At 37.6% G+C, this 24,187-nt stretch overlaps 1 protein-coding gene across 4 annotated transcripts in view; it reads right to left on the reverse strand.

Annotated features, from left to right (window-relative positions):
• The window catches only part of RNF180 (ring finger protein 180), a 72,672-nt gene that overhangs the window by 14,656 nt on the left and 33,829 nt on the right, over positions 1 to 24,187 (reverse strand). For all 4 annotated transcript variants that reach the window (XM_065663019.1, XM_065663018.1, XM_065663020.1 and 1 more), the window contains 2 exons: positions 10,942 to 11,167; positions 6,011 to 6,136 (listed from right to left, as the gene is read on the reverse strand). In XM_065663019.1, coding sequence (XP_065519091.1) covers positions 6,011 to 6,136; positions 10,942 to 11,167 — 352 coding nt within the window. The remainder of the gene's footprint in view (positions 1 to 6,010; positions 6,137 to 10,941; positions 11,168 to 24,187) is intronic.

The following is a 24,187-nucleotide window of genomic DNA, read 5'->3' on the forward strand; positions in this document are numbered from 1 at the left end:
TACTAAGAGTAGGCTAAAGGTCTACTTACACTCTCATTCTTTCTCTGACAGGATCAAACAATGACAGATTGGAGAGTGATGAGGAAAGAACACAAGAACAGAGCAAGCATATTGCAATACCTCCCTGGTATTCTCTCTCAGCTCCCAGGGACTTGCAGCTTAAGAATCTTCACAGGTGTGATATTATTGATTTTAATACTCTTTACTCCATTTTCTTCCAAGAAACTGTCAGTATTCGAAGCCATCCTCTGGGTTAATGATAATTTTATTTACTGTCCTCTAGTTCTTTTACTGTAAGACATTGAATAACAGCCCGTTCATTTCTGCCATGACTCTCTTGATTTTAATTGCCTCTATTATCGCTCCTCCTTAGTCATCTCTTGCTTTGGCTGAAGCATCCTAGTTTATTTACATATTACTCAACAGGAAGTAATTTAAAAAATACATTCTTTTTTATCTTCTTTGTACCCATCCAGTTTACTACCTCCTTTTTCTACCAAACAAAAAACAATGTAAACATTGTTAAAGATCACTCAGTCTTCTGCTGCTGCTCGAATGTGGCTTTCATTTTTATTATCCCAAATATTTCAGTACTGTAAGCAAATGTTATCTCTTCCATTTCTAGTAACAAATATGCTGGATAGTACAAACTGTACCATATACCCATCTAGGACTAGACTTCTAATGTCTCTCTAGTGAGAAAAATGAATCACTTATTTCCATCCTTTGTTTGGTATCTTTTAGCTAGCTATTAATGGATGATTGGACTTTGTATCTTATCAGGAACACAGCTATGTTTTTTCAAGCATCTTCAGAAAAGAACCTTCTTAAAAGTCTTGAGGAATTTGTAAGCTGCAGGGTGAAAAGCATGGTACCTCTAATTCCCCTTCAAGTTCATTTGGGTCCCTCCGGTACAGCTGTTGGACCATGGCTTTGTAAGAGGTCTCTAATGTTCTTAATTTGCCTTTCAAGCCAGTATGAACACTTGGTTCCCTAAGTAGAACTAAGGATGTCAATCTAATATTCATTTAGGGACATGTTGAGAAATAGATGCGGAAATGATACAGTATGCTTTTTTGACATAGCCATTCTATCACAGTCCTTGTGATGCATAATTATAGCTATCAACATTCCTGGTACAATAGTCTTCTAGTATCATGGTTAGATGGAAACAAGCAATCCTGATGACACATACATATTAGCTAGAATTTGGTTCCCTTCAATGCACTGATGAACCAATAGTGATGACTGAGCAGCCATAATTTCTGAGAGTGAGTTGTGTCATTCTCCTACACAGCCTAGTTCTGGATGCAGTCTTCAGGACTGGGAAAAGGCTATAAAATATCCTTTCCAATAGGACTGTGGGTCTGAAGAAGTCTCTAAAGCTGCCTCTGCAAAACAGCTTAAAAGATAAACAAGGTGTCCTGCACCAACTGCTAAGAAGAAGAAAAACAACTTTTACAGATGAACCCAGGACACAAGGCTATTGATACTTACACAGTAATTTGTAGAACACTGCTGGCAAAGCAGCAGGGACAAAAAGTGGCAGTGCTATTGGGGCTGAAGCTTAAGACACATCTGTGGCACTAACCTTTGTACCTTAAAGTTCCCCTTCTATTTTATTTCATTTTTTCTTTCAGATTCACTTCTGCTTGGTGAGGTGCAGAAGTGAAGGACTGAAGGACAGCTGGAGCACAGCTGCACCAGGGAACAGAAGGGGCTTCTGAATCAAGAAATCAGTCTTGTGGTTTTTACCAGTGACCTGTTGGAGCTGAAAGGACTGGTAGACAAGGAAAATGGGTGCAAGTGCTGACAAAATAGCAAAATGACAAAGTTGCCGTCAGTGAAGTTGACCTAAGACACACTCAACCAGCAGTACTTGGATTCTGTGTTTTCAGTTTTAGTGTACTATAGGCATATGAGATGCTCAAATACAACACTTCCGAGTAATGTGTGTCTCCTTGAGGCAGAAAATTCACTTACTGTGAAGACTGTAGACTGCAAATGCATCTTGTAAGAAACGCATGTGTGCAAATTAGCTTTTTGTGATTCCACAAGCTATACTGTAAAATCTGATGGACCTGGTTAAAAAAGGAAAGCCTTCTGGTGAAGAAGCATTGCATGGTCCCACAGCTGCAGTCTTGAGTAGTATGTCAAAGCAACAAGCAACTTAAAGAAATGAGGAAGTAAGGAAATTAACAGAAAGAAAAAAGTGCAGTAAGGAAGGACGGAAGAGGACTTGGGGAAAAAATACCTTGATACGAGGATTATTCTGAGAGACTTCTTGTACTCCAGCATCACACTTTAGAGATAAAATGAATGCTGCACCTGCTATTTTCAGTAACACCTATTTTGTTTCTCTTCTTGACAGATCACATAATCAGAAACTTGAAAGCCAGTATAATCATTATTTTAAACAGAGAACCATGAACTTAAAACATAGTTGATGTAATTCCATAGCTGTAAATTTTCACAGCTGTTAACATCCTTCTTTTATTGCCTATCTAACTGAAATCATGATAACAAGAATCTTGGATAAAGTAGATTTTAAAGTGTTGTACCCCAATTTTAAAGATATAAAAATGTATTAACAGGTGTTATTAAAAGCTTTTACAACATTTCTACAAAAAAAACCCCAACAACCCAACATTTAGTAACTGGAGTGCCCCTTTCTATTATGAATGATTAGATAAAAGGACACAGTAGATGCGACCTACTGAGGTGGTGGGAATTTCCACTGGTATTAGCAGGTGTTGAAAACACTGTATCTTGCAATCCTTGACTGATGCAGAAATTAATAGCTTTTTATTAAGCCACTACAGAGATGAGATCAGTAAAGAAATAAATAGTACAGACTTCATTGTATGCAACACTGGGGGAATGTTTTCTAGATTAAACCTTTAAAACAAATTATTTCTAAATAGGCTTTCCCACTTTCAATGTAGTCATTGCATTTTAAAGGAAAACATTAGGATAAAACCAGTTGGAGGGAATTTCCTATTAGCTTAGGAATACCTGCATCTTGAATTAGTTACCAAGGGCTGTAACTCTGAGGTTTCATAATTCCTCTCTCTTTCTGAACACCTAGCTGTGTACTTATATCCAGGTGTACCTACAAGCTTTCTCTAAATGCAGGCAGCCAGCACCCTTTTACAACATTAGCATCACTATCTTGAATACCGCATCCTGTGTCTCTGGTCTCTTCAATGTATTTCTACATCTGATTTATGCAAAAGCATTTGAAATAACCCTCTCAGGCCCAGTGTACTGTCTTGGTCTGCTTTTTAATTTTGCACTTGACTACACCAAAGTCACCATCAAATTAAGTATCATATTTTCAATTTAAATGATCTTTATCACTTCTTTTAGTCCACATTTCCTGTATCTAATTATTTTGGGAATCTTACTCTTAGTTTGTGAACTTTCTGTAACTGTAAAATGTTCATAGAATGTAACTATAATTTAATGGCATGAAAAGGCTCCATTTACAATGTTATTAAACTATATGATAACAGACTCTAAGAAAGCATACCTGCTATTTAACTATTCTATTAAAATGACATAATTTATTTATTTTTAAATGTGTTTAAGGAAACCATTATTTGAGATGTTATTTCTACTGTATGATTACAAATACTCAAAACAGCAACTAATGTAGCAATTTTATCTCATATAGTTTTGTTTTTGTTTTTTTTTTTTTTTAGTTACCGGACACTTTTACATTCCTCATGCAAATTCTCATATCAAAGAAGACTCTCATGTTGATTACAAAATTTGTTTGGCTCAGAGAATCAGTTCATGAAAAATGTAAGGAAAAAGAAAAGACATCTGATTTTACCTAGCAGTAAATAAACATTTAAATTTTTAAATTTTACAACTGACAAATGCACTCAATCTAGGCTTCTCAACAGTCAGCTTTCTCTCCTTGCACCCCAGTCTAATTCTGAGGTCTGATTTTATCAGGTCTAGTATCTCTAATGAGTGGTTTATTGTTCAAAGTTCACAATTTTTATGTCCAGATTCAAAAAATTCTATTACAGAAGAAGTTTTGTCATATGGAAAACCAGAGCCACATTAAGTTTGAAAAGAGCTGCCATATTCTCAGTGGCCACTGAATCCACTGCATATGAGCTAGACAAAAGAGCATCTGCATTTCTAACAGGGCTACTTTCACTCTAATCACTCTCCTCATGCACCCCACTATGTTCTTCTTCCCATTCTGCAACTCTAACATCCTATTTGGTTATTACTTTTGTAATTAAACAAAAATTAATCTAAGTAGCCTCTCTTCCCCTACTGGTCTCACTGATATTAGGAGTTGTATTTGTAAAAGGCATCTATTATGTTTTCAGAAGTCTTTTGCTGCCTGTATGCTCAGTCTTCTATGTCTGTGTATCCCTGGGAGCCTCCTGAGACAAGGAACATAAGCAAAGTTAAGAAAACCAAATATGGAATTTTAGATGCTGCCAAACATAGTGTAGCTGTAAGCCAAAAAAAGCAGTCCAGGAGAAAATATTATACACTTTTGTTTTGAACTGACATAAACACTGCAATAGTTTTTATTCAAATAAAAAGTCAGAAGAGAGGGATATGGCAGTCACCCTTGTATTTAAGACAGCAAAGACAACGTTTCAGACAGCTATGTGGTTCAGGTTTCCTATTAACTAGATGTAGTCATGTTCCCATTTGGTGTGGGACTTACAGGCTATCCTTTGGAGACACATAAAGACAGCATTCAGAATTACTGTGGTGGAATGACATGCCCAGTTTTCATGCAGCACAATACTAAACCTCTATGATCTCTCTTTTATTTTTAATTATTTATGCTTTACACTAGGCCCAGCATGGTAGCTTTTCATATTTATGAAAGACATAATTGATATGACACTATGGAACATATATGAAGTATGCCACATACATAATGTATTACCTTACATCGGCATCAACATCCCCATTACATTAACTGCCTTGGAGAAAAGAAATACTCATGTTCTTCCTGCCAACAGCTTCTCCTCTGAGTAGTAACAAAGATGATCAGTTCTCAAAATTTTCAAGTCTGCTATTTTTTGATAGGAGCATTTCTTGCTATTTTCAGTATCAAATCATCCCCTTGTGTGACACAATTTTGTAAGTGGAGGACTAGAATTTATGAAATTTTACCTCTAGAAAGACCTGGGCAGACTCACAAAAGTAATATAAAAAGGACGTCTTGTTTTATTCTTTCCACTTACTTTTAGAAGCAAACTGTGTTGTTCTAACAAGCAGGAAAAAATTATTTGCTAGGAAGGCTCAGCACACCAGAAAGTAACTTTATAAATAAACATAGATGAGGCCTGGTGAAGAAAGGCCATTAGATTGAAAACAGGGAAAAGGGAGTAAACAGTGAATCCCACATTTCAGTGATATAACTTAAATCTTTTTCAGTCAACAACCAGTTAACAACCAGGAAAATGTTTAAGTGTTAAAGTAGCAACAAGAGGACTAAGATTTCTTCATATAATAAGCAGAAAACAAAGCTAAAACACCCACAGCCTTTACTCCTTTTCATACACGAAACAAACAATACATAGTAATACATGTGATGTTATTCCAGCTTTTTCATATGACTTCTTTCATAGACAAGCGATTCTAATTATTTTTTTGACGTCTCTACTGACCCCACTCAGAACTAGTAACTTTTTCTTTCCAGAGTAATTGAGTAATTTTCTTTATTGCACTATGCAGACACAACTTTTCCCAAGCAGAAAACTACAATTATTCTGATACTGTACACAAAATTGAAGATTTAATAAATAAAAAGGGCACATACACATCCCAATTGCCTTTTCAGAATTTACAGTTTATCCTCAGATTCAGAGCACTGTGTATAAGTTACCCAGGAGAATTTAGTTCAGCTCTACCTTAATAACCATCCATCTTTGTTTTCCTATGGCATGTATTAGCTAGAGACTTATTTTCAAATATTATACTCAAGACTGAGTGAAGCTTAAGGAAAAATTAAAGAACTTACCTTCAAAAACTCTGAAGGCTTTCTTGCAGCTTGGTAGAGGCCATTTTTCAGAATTTGATTTTTGAAAATTTTCTTTTAACTTCAGATATTCCATAGGAAAAAAAGATTTGGTGGAGTTGTTCAGTTCTATGGTAATTAATGGGAAAGAATGTACAAATCAATGATGTAAATATAGCAATAATTTGCATACACTTATAATACCAAAAAAAAAAAAAAAGCCTTATCTACTGTGTAATCCTTTCTCTAATTATAACATCTCTTACGCTGTTTGAATATCACATGAACCCAAACATTTCCAGATATAGCAAGAACAAGTCTTAAACATGGCTGTTTTGATTCTGTTCCTTTTGTTTCCATTTAGGAACGATCATGGCAATCTAGCAAAAAGGAAGCATATAATAAATCAGGCCATTTCATGTACAAAACTGATGACTTCTATGAATCAAAATGACATCTATTGTACTGACTGACACATTCTTAGTTCATATTGCTTTTCTGTTTAACAGTATTGCTCAGTAACAGTCTGTAATGAAAAGACAGGGGAAGAGTCTGAAAATCTTTGTTGAGATTTTTAAAATGTTGTGGATTAATAGGAATTCATTTGTAGAATGACTAATGGCACATTGCAAGAGTTGACATACCTTATTAGTCTCAAGAGATCATCAGCTTCTCATGATACAATCTTGCGAAATACCTACATGCACTGCAACTCAAAACTGTCAAAACTAATGTATCCATAGCAATTTAACAATGGAAAACAATGCTAAAATAACCATACTTTCCTAACACAGAAAGAAGTGATCTACTTTGTAACACAGTTTCTAAGCTAGAAGTTAACAGGGAAAACTTCAAACACCCCACATTTTGACCCTTCAGATCATCAAGGTTCCAGGTAAATACCAGCAGCCGCTACCATAATTCCTTCTGTACCGTAATAGAAAAAAAAAGATGCTTCACAGACCTTCAAAAAGTCTTATGTATTATTTGTTTACCTGTCGCATTGAAATTGTACATAATTTTTCAATAATCTGTATTTTATGAAATCTTTTTCTCTGGCAAATTTGAGAAACCTAAGCTTTTTGTGAGCAGGCTCCAGAAAGAAGGAAGAATTCCAAATGCCCCTGGATTGCAGTAGCTTTTTCTGAGTAAGAGGAAGGCATTGGCAGATTTGAAGCAAACCCTCCCCTACCTGGTCTTATTCTAAAAATTATCCTGTATTTTTTGCCATGCCAAAACACAGTTGAAATGAAGCAATACAACACATGCAGACAACAGAAATCTCTAAATCCTTCTTTCTCATTATGCAAGAACAATGCTACTGCACCCATAAACCTCTGTCACCAATGGGAAAAGAGGCCATTTTCTCTCCCAGATGTAAAAGGAACAAAATGTGCATTTTTCACTAGTGGTTAATTTTTATGCAAGAGCTTTATATGCTACTGATCATATTTGGATTAAATACTATTCAGATTCAGAGAAATAGCCTCTGATGAGACTCTGCTTGCCTCTCATCATATCAACACAGAATATTTTAGTTTTCTTCTACTGGTCATAAAAATCAACACAGTTCTTTCAACTTTATTGTCCAGATTCAAATACTGAAATCTCTTGTCAAGTACCCAATTCCTGTTTTTTACAAACGGCAGTGGTGAAAACCCTTACTGGCTTTTAGAAGGCTTCTTGGTGTCCTGGATTCAGCTCTAGCAGTTATTTTTTCTTCTTCTAAGTAGCTGGTACAGTGCTGTGTTTTCGACTTTAGTCTGAGAACACTGCTGATAAAACACCAATGTTTTTAGTTATTGCTAAGTAATGCTTACTCTGATCAAGGACTTTTTCAGGGTTACTTTAATTGGGTTGTAGCTACCAAATCAAAAGCTGTCTTAGGTGTATCCTGGGCATCGTATCAACTGACTAGATGTGATTTTATACTGATCCGAGAAGGACTTTTAATAAAGCCTTTAAAAAAGATGGGAATGCATGACAGACATCATCAGAGCTTAACCTTAAACCTAACCCTAAGCCTGTCTGGACTGGAACTCTAAAGGGAATCAGTAAAAAAGCTCATCTGATCAAGGCAACAGGCCAAAGAAAGTATCCTCATAGGTCACATCCAGCTTTGTAGCTCTGGTTTAAGCACTCTTTTTTTCATAATTGGATAATTGAACTCCTAGCCTTCATCTTTTTTTTTTTGACATGTTACATGCAACCTTCTGTTGCAGTTATATTCAGTTTGCAAAACCATACAAGCTAAGAAGTGAATTTCTGAATATACCCTTACATGTTTTCTTTTTGAGACATCCTCGTAAAGTAAAATACAGTTATACAAAAACAAAGCTGTAGAAAATATCCAGAATAAATTAGAGAGTGAAGTAAGTCTTCTCAGCTGTGGAATTACAGAAATACGCAAAGAATGTTAGCAACTTTGCTTTGCTGGCTGCACAAACCTATAGCAGCAGTGACTTTAGCATAACTATTATAGGGCTTACTAAATCTCCTGAGTAAAAAAAAAGTATATTTACTACCCTTTACACTGATCTGGCACCATCCATCTTCCTTAATGTGTTGATTTTACTGACTTCTCTAAGGATATGATATCATCATCAATATTCTTGGTTGATTTAAAAGCTGCTTAGTATGTTATGCACTTAAAAATGACAAAATATTTTTCTTAATATATGTATAACAAATTGAAGTAAATTCAGCGTATCCTTTTCAAAATACCTTGCCATGTCAAGCATATATTGATATGTATGGAATACCAATATACAAATAGCTGCTGTAAGGCCGTATGAATTTCTCTCATCCGAAACTGTTAATACTAAACACTTCCAATACATTGCTATGACTCTCTGTTTAGACTAGCCTCCCTATTTATATATTTATGACACTGTATTTACACTTTAGCCACACAAATACTTTTCCTCAAAACCAGTACATACCTCTTTAATATTTTCACAGAATGGGTTACATTGGAAGGGATGTCTTGAGATCAACCAGTTATAGAATCACAGAATCATAGAATAGGGTTGGAAAGGACCTTAAGATCATCTAGTTCCAACCCCCGTGCCATGGGCAGGGACACCTCACACTAAACCATGTCACCTAAGGCTCTGTTCAACCCACCCTGCTCAAAAACGGTCAGCTACAGCCGGCAGCCCAGAGTGTCTAGTTATGTTTTGAGTATCCACGGATGGAGACCCCACAACGTTTCAGAACAACTTGTCTGACAACCTTTACAGTGAAAAAGTGTTTTCCTGTGTTCACATGGAATGTCATGTGTTTCAGCTTGTGACCACTACTGCCTGTACTGTCAGTGGGCATCAGTGAGAAGAGTCCAGCTCCCTCTTCTTCATTCCCTCCCATCACGTATTGTACACATTGTATATTAAGTACCCAAAATTTGCAAATAATCCTGGTAATATTTCACTTAAATGGCAGTACTCTGAATGTGTTGAAAAGTTTTGCAAATACATTTTAGCAAGCATCTGTATTTTCTCTTTGTGCTCTCCCAGAAGTATTTTGCTGCATCAAACGTGTTAAGTAGCATTTTTTTATTTTTATTTTTTTTTAATTTAAATAGCCCTCAAAAAACAACTAGAAGTAATTATCTACTGGTGAAACACACTTCATCTGTATATCAAATCCAAAGGAGCATCAAACATTAAGCAAATGAAATGAGAACAGCTTGAAACCTCTACACACCAGCCAGGCAGGGTGCTGAGAGTGCTCAGGCTGCAGCTTTCCATCCATTTTCCCTGCTGCAGTACTGATATAGTCAGTCCGTATTTCTGGCCACCAACAGCTCTACACTGAACCATCCTGGTTTGCTGGTTAGTTTGTCTGAAAAATGCCTCCTTCCTACCTAAAGGAATTCCTATTTAACCCAGTTGGTTCTTTGAACTGGTCTGCCATCAAATTATACAAAGTTGAGCTTGTGCAGAGCAAGAATCTGCACAAACAGAAATACAAGTTGGGCAGGTCTACTGATGAATGTGATATCATACTTCAATACTCTGCATCCTCAACCTGTCATCATCACAGCACTCTCCCAGTTTAAAGAGGATCGCTGCAATCTCTGCAGCATGCAAAAATAAACAAATGCTCCTGCGTGGCTGAGTAATTTCCATTACTTTGTGACCTGTCTATGCACACTTTAAGAACTCTAAAAGGCCCAGCTCCAGTTATCATATTGCAATTTTGTCCATGGTGCTTGAATTTACCTTTTTAAGCTCCAGGTATAAAAGACTGACTTGTGCTGTTCCAGGTATCCCATCTACATCTGCTTACCCTCTTCTATCCTCGTACCCTTTCTGACATCAAACACCTCCTATCCACCACATTTTCCTACTGCTAAAAGTCAGGAACACTAGAGATGAGGGTGTAAGAGGCCAGGAAGTGAGAATTTTAAAAGATATTTAGTGAGGAGGATATAGTTCTGCCAGTCTTTCTTTCCACTCTTAGCTAAATTAAACACATAAAACCAAGAAAAGCACAATTTTTTGTGTGTCGTTATGTTAGTAATTTTAAAAATGCTTTTCTTGGTAGGATAGTTTCAGAGAATGTTTATTATGTTTGGAGTCTGTGAGCTTTTAGCAAGAGGAAGCCGACGAAACGCAAAATATCAGAATCGCACTTCAAAAATAAAAAAAGTTTTAAAATATGCATCCAGGATAGTTTCTTGCTACTAAAGAAAGCCTGCATGGAATAGTCCTAGGAGGAGTTAAATGCAAAGAAGACCTTACAGTGGATTAACTTCATTAAATTTTGTTCTGGATACGTTTTGGATGTGGCCCATTGCATACTGTTTTTAATTTATTTTTCCTTTTAGCAGGGCCTTACTATACTTTAAACTACATATTTATTAAGGCCATAAATACAAGAGTAAAAGCCACAAATACTTTTCTCTATTTTAAAAACTTGCATTTTGATACCTGTTTGGAAAAAGACTCTGGCAATTGTAGTGCGACACAGTGGACATGGAGTACTGGCTGGATTGTCTTTGGCAAGCATCCTTAAGCAAGGCTCACAAAAGATGTGGTGGCATGGATAGCACATGTAAGGATTGAAATAAACATCCAGGCACACTGCACAGAGATAGCTTTCTTTATCTCCTCTGAGGTCATGCTCATCATCTGTATGCAGGTTATCAGTTGCAGTCTGCAAGAAGAAAAAGAAAACATCTTTTCACAGCTCAGCTCATAACCATTTTGGATAAACCAATCACTAGCAACATGACTTTCAATAATACTTAAGAAGCTGGTACACACTGGTGATATTCTTAATTTTTAATACAAGTTACTTTCAACGAGATGATGAAACATAATGATAAGAGGAATGTCAGAACACGCATTCTGTGGGTAAGGAGAACAAAAATCATATGAGACAGTAAAAGAACAAAATAACAAAAGCAAAAAGGCTGAGTAAAGCTGTACTATGATCAGGTTCCTTCTTTTAGTATGGATTTTAAAAATTTATTTGTAACTTTATTACCAAAATACCCGGTCACATTGTCAGGAAAGGCAAAACAAAACAAAAATTCTCTAAAAATAACCCCTGGATTGCTCTGCCTTTGAAAAATAATTTACAAAGGGCATTTTCAACAAGAATAATGGCTCACAGTTTGAAACAAGCCACAACTTTATTACTAGAACACAGAATCTAAACCTCAGAGAAGAAAGTAGAGTCTAGAAACCTCTAACATCTTTGGTAACTGCTGATTTTTGCCAGCACGTGTGTTCCAAATTTTCTTGCATTGATATATTTGCAGGGGAACACAGCTGGACTTCCAGAACAGTGTGCCTGCCATGTAAGTGTAACACCTTGTGTATATTGCCAGGTTTCTGCTTTTGTCTTGTAAGATGACTAAACTTTCCCATGTAATCTGAAGATCTGATACTAATTTCATCTGAGGTTTTTGGCTTAAAGAAAAAAGCTATCATTTTCATCTGTATGGGAGTCATACAAGGGACAGTGACTTTGCTCTAGCTCCTCTATGGATTCTCCATTTCACATCTAACAGAACCCAACAGAGCCCAGTATCTAAGACACCCACTAGGAAAGAACAATGACAGAGGAGGGTATCAGATGCTGCTCAGACCTCTTCTCTCATGCCCCTTGTTTTAAATTCCCAGTCCTCATCTCATTATCTTAGTTTAAGCATCTTAATTCTAAGCTGCCTTGTAGTATCTGTGACTTCTTGCAAGCTCCAGTATCCATTCTTAAAACCCTCATGTCCCTTGCTCAACCACTGCTCTGTAGGTACTCTGCTAGTCCTGCAACACTAGTTCCGCAAGTCTTTCCAGACACCTATTACTGACATTAAGCACACCTGTTGATGCACTTCTACTCCATAAATACTACTCTGTGCTAGAGCAGCTGCTTGATTTGCATCTAATTTTCATGCCCACTAGCTGTGTATTTCACAGGCCACTTTTGACACTCGCAGACCATTACAGACAACCACTGCCTGATATTAGTATACCAAATATTAACGACTGTTACTTTGTGCCTACTGTAGAGATGGGAGTCTCTAGATAGCATATATGGCTAATATGTTTGGATTTCTGCTGTCCCTCACTAGTCAGTCCACTTCTACCTGGGATACTGGACACTGTGGATAATGAATAATTCTAACAGTATGGGTACTGGGGAACTAATTAAAAAATACACAGTAGAAGTATTTACCCAGAATCTATCAGTTCTGGATAAGCACTCATCCTGTCAGTCCAGCTCAGCTTTTACATCATACTTTCCAGAATACTAGGTGCCAAGAGGGCTTATAAATTCTGTCCGGCTGTGACACAAACCCATAGAGACAGTTTGGTTTTAGCAGTGTGTCCAGACTTAAGCTCTTGTGCAACCCTAAGCATTAATAACTGTGTGGTTCTTGTAGTACTTACCTCAGCACTTACCATTCCAACTTGATTTTCTCCATGCCAGACTTGAGAGGAGCCCAGAAAAATTCAGTGTATATTGAAACTTACTACAGAGGCAGCCAGGCTGTACTGATAAGCAGCCAGTAGAGGTCTGGCTGGGACTAACATCTGCAGAAGCTAGCACAAAATGAAAAGATGGAGGCAAGAGGAGAAAGGAAAGAAGCAAGATTTTGCTGACTGGTTTTGATAAGTATTGATTTGAAATATAAAATGTGTACAGAGGAGCTGCCTACCTCAGTGGCTGCAAGTTAAATATCTTGCGCGAGCAGTTAGGTAAATGAGGGTGTTAGCGGCAACATGGCTGACAACTCAAGGATAATGGTTGTTTCTGAGACGGGTTTATAATCACGGTGAGATGCACAAACAGGAGAATCTCAGAGCCAATTGCAACTAGAAATAAGATCAAAATTATTCTGATGTGCAAACTAGACTCTAGGTAAGAATAATCTCCTTAGTGGGTCAAAGGAAGACTTTTCTACACCTTTGTGCCCCTTCTCAAAAGACCTAAAGACCTATCTAGGCACATGGCATCATTTTGTATCGCAAAGCTAAAATCAGAGCAACCTCCTTAGGCAAGAAGCTAATGCACAATAATTTAAACAGGCATTATTGTGCATTTGCAATTAAGCAGTGCCCATATGTTCCAGTTAGAGCCAGAGCTTTGGTGTTTGAGTGCTTCACAATCTAAACTGGTTAGGAGGGAAAAAAATTATTTCTGTCCTTGCATGCTTAATGTGAAGGCAGATAAAACTGGAGTCTCTTTGCAGAGACAACTGTTCCTATTCTCCTACATGAATAGTACCTCCAAAAGAGAAACAGTTATGTAGGAAGCTTAAGAAGTCACATTTTCACCATTACAAATCAGAAGGAAGACTTCATTTGCTGCACATTCACATACCTCACATTTTGAAAGTGTGCAGTATGCATGTTCTCCTTCATCATCATGGAAGATGCCTCTTGGTAATCTGTGCTATGCTATTAATAAACTGTACATAAATAAACCTATAATGATTTGCAGCTCTAAAACAGACTTTAAGGCTTCAATTATACTATGTAATCAGAATCATACCCAGGTCTGAAAAAGTTTAAAGAATAAATATAGATACTGTTTTGTATAGAAATGGATTAAAAAGAAATAAATGCTTATTGGTTCCTGCTGGAAAAAAATGATCAGTGGGTTTAGCCCAAAAGAAATGCAGCTTGTAGGAGTGCCACATCTATCCGACAGATCATCCCACAACAGCTTTTGAACCCATTAGTCAAATGTAAACAAATCTGACATAAGGGTTGTGACTCAGGTATTCCTGGTTCCTGAAAATTTCATAAAAATTGACAGTTAGATTGAGTAGAAAGGTAAAAATGAGCGCCATTGCTACAGAGAAGTCTGCAGGTGCTTTGTTGCTTTGAAAAGAATTTATCTAGCCTAATTTCTGCATGCTAAATTGGTGAATTTGTATGGGGTTTCAAAAGCAAATACAGAAAACAAATGCAATTGTAACATGTAGGAAAACACCTATTAAAAATCTTTACTACCTAAACTAGCAGAAGTTCTTCCAAATCAGGCTGTAAGGTCCACCAGGGTTTGTATGCTGTTGAGCACTCTGTTTTGGTGGACTGGTATAACGAATGCAAAAGGATACCTTTCCGGATGTCTAGCAAATCTAAGCTTAAAACATAGATATCATAATAGGCCAGAGATGCTAATGCCCATGGCTTAAATATCAGTACAAATCAGTAATTCAGTCTGAATTCCCTACACTGTAAAATTTCTCCCCATACAATATATCAAAAAAATCCAAAGGCAAGCAATTCAAAGCAGAGCAAAGCAGCCTAGCCAGCTCTGTGAAGCTGCCTACTCCTACACCCTCCATTCATACCCTCTCTGCTGCATTTGGGTTAGATAAATTGCTCAAGAATATAAAACTGAATAACATGTTCTTCATTATTATTCTAGTGAACTTTGGTTTAAAGCTATCAGTGTGCATATATATATATGTGTATATATATATTTCATTCATTTAGAATTAGCTTTAGGCAGTTGAGTGGCTCTTGTGTGATCAGGCGTTTTGCAGACCAAGGCTTCTAAGTCAATTACTGATAGGACACCTATGCTTTTTGTATATGGGGCTCTAACAAGACAATAAATAAATAAACAATGAAAATTAAAACCAGAACACTCTCAGTAGATATTTGCACTCTAACCTCTAAGCACCCTCTTACATTTTCCAGAGAAAATAACCTATTTTCCTGCGTTCTCATGGAAGACCAGTTCCTTAACACTTCAATTCCCTTTCTGTCTCTATTTGAGCTATCGAAGGTTGTTCTGAGGTCGTTTTATTCATGAGGCTTACTGCTTTTCAGACCTGAATGGACTTTTTTGACTTTCCAAGCTTTGTTTTTTTCCACACCCTAGAAGTTTGCCTAGCCAAATATCACAGAATATCATAGAATAGTTAGGGTTGGAAAGGACCTGGAGATCATCTAGTTCCAACCCCCCTGCCATGGGCAGGGACACCTCACACTAAACCATCTTCAAGGCTTCATCAACCAAGGCTTCATCCAACCCCACCTTGAACACTGCCAGGGATGGAGCACTCACAACCTCCCATATGCTTTATTTGATTTGTTTAATCAAATATATGTACACATACTAACTTCCTATCAGTCTCAAATTGTTTTTATCTTTAGGTAATGATGGCTACAATAGTATTACTACAATCTTCTCTTAATCCTGAATGATCTCAGCAAAAAATACAGGCAAGTTAAATTTCTTACCTAGTTAAATTTTACTGAATTGTTATAGTTGAGAAACTATAATAGTTGAGAAAGTATTAGGGTTTTTTAATGTTTACTGTATCCAAACATCACACATACTACAAAGAGTCAGGTTAACAACTCTATGAGTTTCTCATACTCCTGCCTAAGATAATTATCCAGTCTATTATTTCAGTTTATGAGCACTTCACAAGTCTGTGACTTTGTACTATTGCCAACCTACTCAGCTATAAAGTAGCTTCTGAAGTTCTGCACAGTGTTGTTTGGACTTGACTAGGTGACTGCATTTGAGCAAATTACTGCTGAGTCATGAGAAGGTCTAACTCACAAATTAACATGCATGTGAAAAAATTGAGTAACATACAGAAAAGTTACTAGAGATTAAAACAGTAAGCAATTTGCCTGAAGATGAGATGCTCACAGAGCAAATGAGGCTTGTTAGTTATAAGCCCTAATGTGTCACCTGGCAGTAGTACTGCTTTCTTTTGTTCATGTGCTGACACCTGATACAGTTCAGAGGAAGGCTCAAAGGCCCTGACAAGGATGCCCATGGTCAACAGATAATTAAGAATTGCTCTGAATTCACTGCTCTTCTCAGGAGTTAAAAGATGTTATGTTGAGCACCCTGAAATACAAGTAAGTCTTTTCATATGCTGATCTGGAAACATTAGCTTGAAAATATTGTTGAAGTGTAAAGGAAGAGATAAGAGACTTTTTTTTTTTGGTTCCAGATGGAAACACTTGGGTAACTGGGAAGTAGGAGCTGAGCAACTGATATACTTGGACACAGACAGGCCTTGCTTCAGTGCTTACAAAGACTGTCTGGAGCAGCAGTAGTAGAAACTATTCCTTACGACCAGTAAGAAAGAAGTCAAGGGTCCAGAGGAAAGGATTTATGCATTTCATTTAACTCATGTGATTTTACCTCTTTGATGAGGCCATTTATGTCAGCAGCAGAGGTCTCACTAATGGATTATGACGGGATATGAAAAAAAATGCCAATTCTATGGAGTCTTGTAAGGCCAAAAAATTCTTCCAAGTGCTGAATGCCAGGACACCTTCAGAACCACAGAGTAAGTGTGGTTATAAAAAAACACTGGAATGATATACTTTGTGCTTGCCCCAAAGGAATTTCATCTCTTGCTGCCTACACAGAAGTCTTCTAAAGACTCTCCTGAAGTTCTGCACAGGTTGTTACTGAGATCTCTTCTAGAATCACATAACCAAGTTTGAACATCTATAATTTATAACTGGCATTGAAAAACAGAGAAGGCACAAGAAAAACATATAAAAGCCTAAAATACATCATGCGACAGAAGGCAAAGGAATTTAATCAACTTGATTTTTTAAAATCTATCAGAAAAAGGAATAACAAGATGTCACATCTTACACATGCAATTACACTTCAAACTGAAAATAAGCCACAAATTCAAAGTGAAAATAATAACAATTTAAGTGGATTATCAATGTGATAAACACTCCACCACTTATGGACTATATATGTGGACTAGGACTATTTTTTTCCAAACTGGCTAATCTCATGGCATGTGCATTAATGGAGTAGGGATAAGACACTGAGTGCAAAGCCTATGGGAGGTTATTTATCAGTATAACTATTACGGATCTGCTGCAGTTAGAAGTTAACGGAGAGACAGTACTAGCACTGACATGACTGGATTAATTCATCACTTCATGGATAATAAAGCCCATCCTTTTACACGGGCACTTCACTGAAGTCTAAGTAGGTTCAGCCTGCATTTTATTTCTCTGGAGAAGCAGTTACGTTCAAAAAATATCAAGGAAAGCTGATGATATTTGACTTTGATAGACCTAAAATTATTACAAAGAAACAGGGTATATTTATTTAATCTGACTGTTCAAGGAAGCATGCCCTTCTTATACACTTCATTAATTATCAAATAAATTAACGAACATTATTTAGAGCATTTTTTTGAACTTCTGGTTAGAGATTCATTAAGAGTTACAGAACTGTAATACTCTCAGTAACCTGTTAATGACAAACACTATTTAATACCAGTTAAGTGCAATATTAATATTATTTCTTTTACTTAAAAGGTCAAACAAATTTATAAAATGGCTTGATATGTGGCAAGTTAACCGATTTGTCTCACTGAAGTATTTTTACTTCAGCAGATCTTTAATCTTACTTATGTCAGGAGATAAAGTCTTATTCTGTAGACGAAACGAAAAATGAAACTCAGAAAAAAAGATAAAGCAGAAGAAAATGATCTAATATCTTCTCTTTTTATTCCTGTACACACTTCACAGAACTAGAATAATGACTATGTTATTGTACTTCTGATTTTGATCAAGTTGAAACAGGCCACATGCAACAGAATAACCCCTGTGCTAGATGCTGTATTATGCACATATACCCTTTCTTTCCAAGCATCTTCTATAATATATTTCAGTTTCTTGTTATGATTGATTTGAAATTATTTAAGGATTTTTTGTTATGCAATTTGGTTAATCTCTGCAGTTACATCTTTGGAGTTGCTGTGACTTAAAACTTTAAGAATATACAGCTAAACTGGCAGCTAGCTCTAGATATTATTACCCTCTTGGAAATTTCTCTTAGAAGAATCAGATTTATTGTTCAAGCAACATCTGTAAACACAGCTTTTATGGAGATCTCTTGAAGATCATGGAAGCTACTTCATTGACCTCGAGTGCATTGATGATAATTTCTTAATGCAAATGGTGGACGTACCAACTAGGGGAGCAGCGCTGCTAGATTTAGTACTCGCCAACAAGGAGGGTTTGGTCGAAGTGGTGACGGTCAATGGCAGCCTTGGCTGCAGTGACCATGAGATGGTGGAGTTTAGGATCCTGTGTGGGAGGAATAGAATACCTAGCAAAGCCACAGTTCTGGATTTCCGAAGGGCCAACTTTGGCCTCTTCAGTCAACTGCTAAGGGAAGTCTCATGGGAAGGTGTACTAGGCGGTAAAGGGGCTCAAGATAGTTGGTTAGCATTCAAGGACCGCTTCTTCCAAGCTCAGGATCGGAGCGTCCCAATGAATAGGAAGTCAAGTAAGGGATCTAGGAGACCGGCGTGGTTAAACAAGGAGCTGCTGGGCAAACTCAAGTGGAAAAGGAGAATCTATGGATTATGGAAGGAGGGGCTGGCCACTTGGGAGGAATATAGGACAGTTGTTAGAGGATGTAGGGAGGCAATTAGGACAGCTAAGGCCTCCTTGGAACTCAATCTTGCTAGTCGGGTTAAAGACAATAGAAAGGGCTTCTTCAAATACATAGCAAATAAAACTAAAACAAGAGGCAATATAGGCCCACTGCTGAACGAAGTGGGTACCCTGGAGACAGAGGATATAAAGAAGGCAGAGGTGCTGAATGCCTTCTTTGCCTCTGTCTTTACTCCTGCAGACTCTCCCCGAGGGCCCCGGACTTCTATAGCCCCAGAAGGAGTCAGGACAAAGGAGGAGTTTGCTTTGGTAGATGAGGATTGGGTTAGGGATCAGCTATGCAAACTGGACATCTGTAAATCGATGGGTCCGGATGGAATGCACCCACGGGTGCTGAGGGAGCTGGCGGAGGTCATTGCTAGGCCACTTTCCATCATCTTTGGTAAGTCGTGGGAAATGGGCGAGGTGCCTGAGGATTGGCGGATGGCAAAGGTCACACCAATCTATAAGAAGGGCAAGAAGGAGGACCCGGGTAATTATAGACCGGTCAGCCTTACCTCCATCCCTGGAAAGATGATGGAACAACTTATTCTTGACTCCATCACTAGGCATATCAAGGATGAGGGGGTCATTAAGAACAGCCAACATGGTTTTATGAGGGGGAAGTCATGTATGACCAACCTTATAGCCTTCTATGAGGAAGTGACTAGGTGGAGGGATGATGGTAGAGCGGTAGATGTGGTTTTTCTTGATTTCAGTAAGGCATTTGATACTGTCTCCCACAGCATCCTCATAGATAAGCTGAGGAAGTGTGGGCTTGACGATCAAGTAGTGAGGTGGATCGAGAACTGGTTGAAAGGAAGAAGGCAGAGAGTTGTGGTCAATGGCGCAGAATCTAGCTGGAGGTCTGTGACTAGTGGAGTTCCTCAGGGGTCGGTGCTGGGACCGGTGCTGTTTAATATTTTCATCAATGACCTGGATGAGGGAACTGAGTGCACCCTCAGCAAGTTTGCTGATGACACAAAACTGGGAGGAGTGGCTGACACACCAGAGGACTGTGCTGCCATTCAGCGAGACCTGGACAGGCTGGAGAGTTGGGCGGGGAGAAACTTGATGAAATTTAACAAGGGCAAGTGTAGAGTCTTGCATCTGGGGAAGAACAACCCCATGTACCAGTACAGGTTGGGGGTTGACCTGCTGGAAAGTAGTGAAGGGGAAAGGGACCTGGGGGTCCTGGTGGATAGGAGGATGACCATGAGCCAGCAATGTGCTCTTGTGGCCAAGAAGGCAAATGGCATCTTAGGGTGCATTAGAAAGGGAGTGGTTAGTAGGTCAAGAGAGGTTCTCCTCCCCCTCTACTCAGCCTTGGTGAGGCCGCATCTGGAATATTGTGTCCAGTTCTGGGCCCCTCTGTTCAAGAAGGACAGGGAATTGCTTGAAGGAGTCCAGCGCAGAGCCACAAAGATGATTAAGGGAGTGGAACATCTCCCTTATGAGGAGAGGCTGAGGGAGCTGGGTCTCTTTAGCTTGCAAAAGAGGAGACTGAGGGGTGACCTCATCAATGTTTACAAATATGTGAAGGGTAGGTGTCAGGATGATGGAGCTAGGCTTTTTTCAGTGATATCCAGTGATAGGACAAGGGGCAATGGGTGTAAACTGGAACATAGGAAGTTCCACGTTAACATCAGGAAGAACTTCTTTACTGTAAGAGTGACAGAGCACTGGAACAGGCTGCCCAGGGGGGTTGTGGAGTCTCCTACACTGGAGATATTCAAGGCCCGCCTGGACAAGTTCCTGTGTGATGTACTGTAGGTTACCCTGCTCTTGCAGGGGGGTTGGACTAGATGATCTTTTTAGGTCCCTTCCAACCCTTGGGATTCTGTGATTCTGTGATTCTGTGATTATTCCTATTAAAATAATTATCAATATGAATTCAGAGATGGCCACTGGAATAAATGTTACTCAAAATACTTGAGCTACAATCATCTGAATTTTTTAATATTTATATCCACCCCTAAACTAGTACATAAGAAGTGCCACCTTACGAGCCTATCTTCACTTTTATTTTAATTTTGTATTTAATAAACCACACACATTATTTATTCAGGCATTAAAGAGAATGGTGTGAGCAGTACACCTAAGCTGGCAAAGGAAACTTCACACCAAAAATCGATATGCAAACTACAGCATCCATGCACAGCTATGAGTGTCAGCACACCTAACAAGTAAATATTAATAATCATTCATCTTTATTATAACCAGTATTTCAAACAGGAGGAAAATTCTGCAGAGACCTGCAGAAACTTCTGTGAATCTCCTTGAGCCTTGATGCAATGCCTAAGTAACAGAAGGTTGAGCTGGCCCTTCTGGTGTGAATTCCATGCAGAGAAAACATTTTCTTTCTTAATTTTTTTTTTCTTTAAAGAATTTATAGGAAAAAAAGTAAGGAGAGTATTGTACCTCCTTTTGATATTACAGATCTCCTCTGTCAGTAACACATGCAATAAGCATACTGCTGAGGTTTACAGACATATGTGGACTGGAGGGTTAAATTATAGTCCTCAAGAAATAAACAAGCTCCAAGCACAAAGACTGCCTTGTTAGTTAGATCAAAGCATTTGCTATCTGCAGCTGGAGTTCTGTCTAGTACAACAAGAGTACAACTGCGCTCTAGTACAACCTAGCAGTTGTCCTGGTACATGTTAAAAAATGAAAGTCCTGACAATTCATGTACATAAAGAGCTAAAGAATCAATAAAGTATTTTTGTTGAAATATTAATGTTATACCCGTAAAAACAGCATATATTTTAACAAAGAGATGTGCACTACTGAAATAACAGACAATTGTGTGCACACATTTTTCCATTTACTTCTAGGCTTTGAGTAAATGTATATACTATTACTGTGTTAGGAAAATACTCAGAATGTCCGGAACAGTGATGCTGTGTTTTGGCAGCTTTGCATACGTATAGTATATCAAATAACACATCTGAAATTTTTCTTGTGATTCAGCACAAATCTGAAGCAAATTACAGCTATGCATGACACAATCTGAGTTACCAGCATACAGAAAGCCTTTTAGCGCAGAACACCTACTCCTGTCATTAATATAGGCTCCTTTCCTAGCACTGTACAGCAGAAAGTGGAGTAGGCAACATGGGAAGAGCGCTGGTCAGAGGGGAAGGTCCACTGCTGTTTTGAACAACACGAATCGTTTGCATTGCCACATCTGGAACACACCTTTGTAAACAACAACATCAATCTACAGATTACAAGTTTCCTACCGAAGCCTCATTGTTCCCGGGATTTGCCAGCACCAAGTTACAGTTCTGTCTGCTCAAACAGTCTACACCAACTGCATAGATTTGTCTACTAACAGCTATCAAAGTTCAATATGATGAGTTATATAGAGTTTCTGGCTGTTAGATATGGTTATAGAAGACTTACTACTGTTTTGGACTGAAAACTGAGTTTGCTGAACTGAACCCTCATCACAGTTTTGTTGTTTAGCTGTTCTGGGTTTTTTTTTTCAAAATTGTCTTTAAATAAATTTCACACAAATTCCTTACTAGTATTACATAAACATTATACTTTCGGTTATTAATTGTGGTGGCTACACAATCACTCAGATTTTATTGATACAGTAATAACACATATTACCAACACAGGCGGGGGCAGAAGTGAGAAAGCTCTTGCCTTTTATTCATCAGATAAGAGAGAATTTAGTTAAGAACCATCACAACTATGACTCCAAAAAGGCATTTAACCCAGATGAATTAACTCTGCCTTTGTATTCACCTGGACGCACATTATGCTATGCCCAACCCTGACCCTTCAGGAGGGCACCTGTGGAATGTAACATCCTGCTGTTGGACTGGGTTTCCACAAGTGTCCTTTTCATTGGGCTGGGACATTCCTACCTCTCACCCCCAAATCAAGATACAAATAGAACACCCTGGACTTATGAATTTGCAAGTACCCTGTTTCCACAATTGAGGCATAGTTTGTGACATACTACAATAAAAGGATCCACCTAGTAAGATGAACTGCTTTAGAATAGGTCTAAAACCGGGAACCTAAAACTGTATTTAGACAAAATTATTTTCCCAGTTTCGAAGTTTCCATATCTGGATCGAACAACTGGGTGATCATTTTGCTCTGAAAAATCAGGCCACCTATTTAAAGGGTCTTGACTGAGCTTCTTAAACTCAGTTTAATTATTACATAATAGACTCCATCTCTAAGCAGTTTTTAAAGCACATCATTCACTTATACTGAAGGAAAATAAAGACAAAGGTTTCAAAGAAGACTATGAGAAACCTAGGGAAAAGGTAATCACATTCCATCACTGTTGCTCAATTTTTTAAACCTAGTAAAATCACTATTAAATAGCTTCATCAGAATAAAATCTTTGAATTCACTTCATATGCAGTTCTGGGATGACTTGGAAAAAAAATCATATAGTTTCCTTAAAATGCAAACTAACAGATCACTGAAATACATAGTATGTTTCTACATCAAAAAAAAAAAAAAAAAAAACCAACAGCAAAATGATGGCAGATTTTCAATTACTACAATTTGCAAGAAGTCCAAATATTTTTGATTTCCTATAAAATTTCTAATACCTTTCTAAAGATTTTCTTTTGAAAAGAGAAAAATAAAAAGTTGAAAAGAAAAAAAAATTAAGGTTAAGACTCTAGGATTTATTAAGAAAAACAAAAAGCAAGACATTTTTCTCCATTTTGATTACATAGGTACTCTGACTCAGTAAAACCTGCAGTTTGTAATCCATCTGTAGTAGATATTGTAATGAAAAATTAAAACAATAAATCACCAAAATACAAAAGTGTTTCAGATGTCTTCATTTAGTGATAGAGAAAAAAAAAAAAGCCCTTCTTTACATGCAACTTTTGGAAAGTATCACTGAAATTTGATCCTCTGCTTTAAATAAAAAAAAACAACCCACCAAACAACCAAAAAATCCATGTGGATCTGCAGTAACAAAAGGCAATCCAACTGTTATATATATTGTTTTTCTGACAAATAATATCTAGATGCTTGATTTGATTAAGCTATCTTTCCTCAACTCTAATTTTGATGGTATTTTATCAGAAATTATGTCAGAAATTATGGTTCTGTAATGGCAGCTGTCAGGAATAAGCACCACATTCTTCCCTTGGTATTAGTCATCCAAAATGTGCAAAAGGTTGCTTTCCTCACATTTATTCATTAGAAGCCTCAGACTGAAAGTGCTGAACATGGATGGCCTCAAAGGGGTCAGCTGTCAGTACACTGATACATAAAT

Source organism: Lathamus discolor, chromosome Z, assembly GCF_037157495.1.
Source record: "Lathamus discolor isolate bLatDis1 chromosome Z, bLatDis1.hap1, whole genome shotgun sequence".
NCBI lineage: Eukaryota > Metazoa > Chordata > Aves > Psittaciformes > Psittacidae > Lathamus > Lathamus discolor.